Raw genomic sequence first — 4,852 nt, forward strand, 5'->3', positions numbered from 1 at the left:
CCGTCCCCATCGCCCCTCTGCCGGGGCGCTGGTCCTGGGAGTTGGGAGGTGTCCTCCCTGGCACTCCTCTTGCAGGGTCTCCGCATCCCGGACCAGAAGTTCAGTCTCTCAGATCGTCAGGAGGGGCGGGGAATGGGGGGGACCCCCACAAGTCTGTTTCCTCCGCGGCTGCGTACTCTGGGTGTCCCCTTCTCCGAGTCCCCCGTTCCCCCTCTGCCTCCGTGTCCTCTGCTCCCCATCGCTGGCATCACCCTCTCCAAGCAGGAGTCTTGTCTGTAACTCCCATCAAGTCTGCGTGGAGGGGGCGGGACCTAACATTTCTTCCTTTGCTTTCTCCTGTCTACACCCCCACCCCCACCGACCACCCACATTGAAGGAAGAGTTTCTCAACCTTTAGAGTGCTTCGTAACCCACCCTGCGTGTTGGAATGCAGGTTCCAGGGCCCCTTAGAGATCCGATTCGGGGGTCTGAGGGGCTCAGGAATCTGCATTCAGCAGCTTCCGACCCAAGTGTGATGTCAAAGCCCTGAGAAACATGGTGCAGGGAACCCGTGGGCTGGAAAGACTGGGCATACTCCCTCCAACAGCCCTGCCGGCCTCCCAGGCCTTCCTCCATGCTCCTGACCTCACCTCTGCTCAGGGTGGCCATCTCTGCTCCCAGAATGATAGGACCAGGTGTGGAGAAGTTGCCAGGGAAGAGGGAAGGGAGGGAGGAGGAGGAGGAAGAAGAGGAGGAGAGAGAAAGAGTCTGCTCCTAGCTCTTGTTTCTCTGAGCAGGGTCTTACCCTTCCACTGTCTGCTGCTTGCTTCCCTCCCCTCGGCCTTCGCTTCTCCATCTTCCTCTCTCTCCCCCAGCCGCGCCTCACTTCTCACCTCACTTCTCTTCCCTTCCTTCTCCTCACCCAAAGTTTCTAGCAAGGCCAAAGGGTCCCGGGGTGGGCAGTTTGGATCTTAGCAGGGGATGGCAGAGCCAACCCAAGTCCCCACCTCCAAAGGAAAGAGGTAGAGGCACCCTGGGGTTGGAAAAAAACAGAAGGAGGGAGGCAGGAGGAAAGATAATAACAGCGAACATGTAGGTCACCTTTCCATGGGCTATGCACTTACTTAACACAGCAGCCCAATTTAGACAGGCACTATTGCTCCCAGGTTACAAATTATAAAGAAGAAAAAGAAAACAGAAAACACAAGGGATGTTCAGAGTGGTTAAGTAACTCCCCCAAGGTCACACAGTAAGCGGGAGAATAACTAGGTTATTCACCCTTTTGCTTGCCCAGAATCATGTCTCCAGAGGCTGCTGGGTAGCTGTCCCAGACCTGCCCTCCCTGCCCCTCCCCCAGGGGCAATGGATTGGGAAGGGCATCATGTCCAGAGATGAAAGGAGACGCTCAGGTTTCGGAACATCTGACAGGTCTGGCTGGAAGCATTAAAAATTCATGTGGAAACTTGACCCCTGCTGGACCTTGGGCCTGCCACCTGGACTGTCCCTGGCATTGTGGTCTCTCAGATCCTGGTGGGCGAATTTTCCTTCAGCAGGGTCCTGGGAGCCCCAAGTCTTTGTATTCCACAGGAGGGGGGTTCTCTTATGGATTATGGAGCTAAACTCAGGAGCCAGCAACTCAGAAAGCAGCGCGGAGAACCCTGCTCCCACTCCCAGTGTAAGAACCTGAGAGGCTTAAGGGCTTATAAACCTTGTCATCTGGCGGCCTTTTATTCCTCTCCCCAGATAGATGGATGCTCACTCTCAGTTCAGGATACTGAAGCCTGGCTGTGATTCCCAAGTGGCCAGTAGGAGGCAGCCATCTGCCTGGAGGCAGCCTGAGCCTGAGCCTGAGCTGTATCTGCACCTCTGAAGGACAGTAAACGAATCCCTACTGATAAGGTTAGAGCCTGAGCCTGAGCCAGCTCTGAAGGACAGTAAACGAATCCCTACTGATAAGGTTAGAGAAATGCAGCGTTGGCCTTGGGAAAGGGCTTTGGAATCAGTACCTGAGGAGAGTGAGAGAGGGTTCCTAGTTTGGGGAAGATTGAGGGACCTAAGGGGGAGTTCAAGGTCAGTTATAGGCTTCAAGTGCATAATAATTGATGGCCAACATGATGCAAACATTCTAGTTGGAGTGGAGGTTTGGGACATGGCCCTGAGACAAAACTAGAAAGGCTGTTGGTACCAGACTCCGAAGGATCCTGGATGCTTTGCTAAGGTGTTTTACCTTTAACCTGTAGGTAATAGGGAGTCATTGTAGGTTCCTGAGTGACACAGGGACATAATGCACATTTCAGCGAGCCTGAATCTGGCCACCATGGCAGGCTGGTGGGAGGGAGAGAGAGACTGAATGTAGGAAAACTGGAGAGGAGGTTGGTGCTATTTTCTCCTGCATTTCTAGGCATGAGGTAATGAAGAGATGAAGCAGGGAGGTGGAGGGAGAATGGAAAGGAAGGGATGGACTGGGGCTGGAGAGGAACCGGGCGAGTAGATAGATGTAAGAGATTAGAGAAGGGAGGAGATAACTACATTTAGGCTGGGTGTCAGGAAGGCAGGAGAACACAGAATGTGGGTACACCCACAGAATGGGGGAGGTGAATGAGTTTTGTTTCTTTTATGCTGGGGAGTCTTGGACAAGTCCCTTCTCTCTGGGCCTCAGTTTCCCCATCAGAGCATTGGACTGGATGGCCGTTATAGTCCCTCCCATTTCAGGGTGTATGAAAGTAGTGAATCTGGGAGGTTTGGAGAGGCTGGGGATCTGTGTGTGTGTGAGATCTCTGTGGGTGGCTCTGTGTAGGGTCCTGTGTGAGCGGCTGTGTGCATGTCAGTGTTGGGGGTGCATCTGCCCTTTGTGGGACCCGTGGGTGTTGGCATGCCTGCACGTGTTCTGTAGCTCCGCTCTGTGGGAATGTGTGTGAGAGAGCGTGCGAGCGTGGGAGTGCACGTGATGGGCGTCCGTGGGTCTGTCTGGGCTGTGGGGGTGAGGGTGGGGGCAAGTGGCATCGCTGTAGGCTTCTTCCTGAGGCTCACACACTCCTCTTGCTTTCACTGTTCTGAAATAGCATCTGGACCGAAGGCCCATGAATATTTCACAACGATAATTCCGTGACCTGGACAGCCTGCTGCTGATTTACCAGCATCCTCCCTCCCCCTGCCCAGGCCCCGGCAGCCCCTCCTCCATCAGAGCTCTTGGCTGGCTGTGTCCTCCTCCCCCCCAACATTAGCCTCTGCAAAGCCAGCCTGACACAGGCCCCTGTGAGACCCCAGCCTCAGAGACCCCCTGCTTCCTGACTAGCTGGTTGCTCTCATTACCCCCACCCCTTTCCCAAAGTCCACCTGTCTCAGGCCTTAGATGTTGAGCCCTTCCTGTTTCTGTATCTCATCTCATCTTCCTTCTGACTTGCCTGGCCAGAGTCACAGGATCTCAGCATTCTTCCTCCATGAACCCTGGCATCCAGGTCCCCTCTTTCCATCCCCACCTCCCAAGTTAGATTCTTAACCCTAAATTTAAACCATCGGACATCTCCTCATGCTTCTGTCTGATGAGCCTCACCCCTAACATGCCTAACTCCATCGTAGGTCCTTCTTAGCCCAGGCTCTTTCCTTACTCCAGCCTTTACTCCCCACATGGGCAGATGCAGCTTCTGAGCATGCTTCAAGCCAGCAAGGCACCCCAACACAGGGTTCTTGTCTCTCTGGTCACCCAGCCCCTTGGTTTCTCCTCTAACCTGGAGAACTGGTTCTCTGACGTGGTCCATCGCAGGAGCCAGGGACGGGCTGGCTGCAGGGCTGTGTACCGGTGTGCAGGCTGTGCACTGCGCATGGGCACTCACACAGGGCACGTGGGAGCTGAAATCCAGCCTGAGGCTCTGCTTGCTGAGTGTTTGGTCTGGTGTGGGGCTGGATTCCCCTGCAGAAGAGGTGTCTTTTTCGGATTTGCTCGAAGTCGTGTTTGGGCTGGCTGTGACCATGGATGGCTGTGATTCCTCCTTGCAAGGAGGTGGGAACTGGGAGGGAGCCAGCCAGGCTGGAGGCCTTGCCCAGGCTTAGCTTCCTGGGCACCACACCAGTCAGGGTCGGCTGGAGCCACTTCTCCTGGACAAAGAGGAGTCGAGGTGCTGTCAGCCCCATCTTGGCCTGCCTGGGACTCCAGGCCACACCCCTCCTCCCCAGGCGCAGCCTCTTCTCCCAGGGGGAGCAAGAAGCTCTTCAAGGGCACAATCGGCCCCCCCTTTCTCTAATCCTCCTGGCCCTGAAATCCTGGTGGTTCCTCGCCCTCCTCCCACTTTTGAGGTCCCGAGCCAACACACCTTACAGAGGAGATAAAATAATAGAATTTTTAATAAATTTTCCCCCCCAAACAACTTCTGTTGATCTTCACCACACAGGGGCCACGGTGGAGAGGAAAGATCTCTCCAGGCACCCTAAAAAGTGTCCCGGGTAGACGTAGGAGAAAAGTACTCCTCCCGTGTCGGGAGACTGAGAGGGGCTAGAGAAGCAGGGGCCCAGGGTCAGCCTGGCCCCCGTGGGCATCCCTCCGCAGGGCTCCTGGGTGGGCTCCCTTCCGGAGCTTCTGAAGGCTCTGCTGGTGGAAGATGCTTTGCAGACAAAGTTCCTCTCGAGTCCGCGGTGGGCATTGCGAGAAGGGCCAGCGCCGGCCTGGGATGCCCCACCCCACCGTGGGATGGGGCCGAGTTCATGGCCAGAGTTGGGGAGAATGGGGCTGAGCCACCAGACACAGCCCCTTGGGATAGTCTTAAGCCAGCATCCCAGGAGGCGGGGAGAGGCGGCCTGGTCCCAGGGGAGGGCGGAGCAGGGAGGGGAGAGGGAGGCAGCAAGGCCAGGGGCGGGGATTGGGCCCGAGCTGCAGTTG

The 4,852-nt window shown here is 56.0% G+C and overlaps 1 protein-coding gene across 1 annotated transcript in view; it reads right to left on the reverse strand.

The window, feature by feature from the left end:
* Positions 1–4,049: 4,049 nt before the first annotated feature.
* Positions 4,050–4,852, reverse strand: part of RTN4RL2 (reticulon 4 receptor-like 2) — a 15,918-nt gene continuing 15,115 nt past the window's right edge. The window contains exon 5 of the mRNA XM_005884793.2: positions 4,050–4,074. Coding sequence (XP_005884855.2) covers positions 4,050–4,074 — 25 coding nt within the window. The remainder of the gene's footprint in view (positions 4,075–4,852) is intronic.

Source organism: Myotis brandtii, unplaced genomic scaffold (genome assembly GCF_000412655.1).
Source record: "Myotis brandtii unplaced genomic scaffold, ASM41265v1 scaffold854, whole genome shotgun sequence".
Taxonomy (NCBI): domain Eukaryota; kingdom Metazoa; phylum Chordata; class Mammalia; order Chiroptera; family Vespertilionidae; genus Myotis; species Myotis brandtii.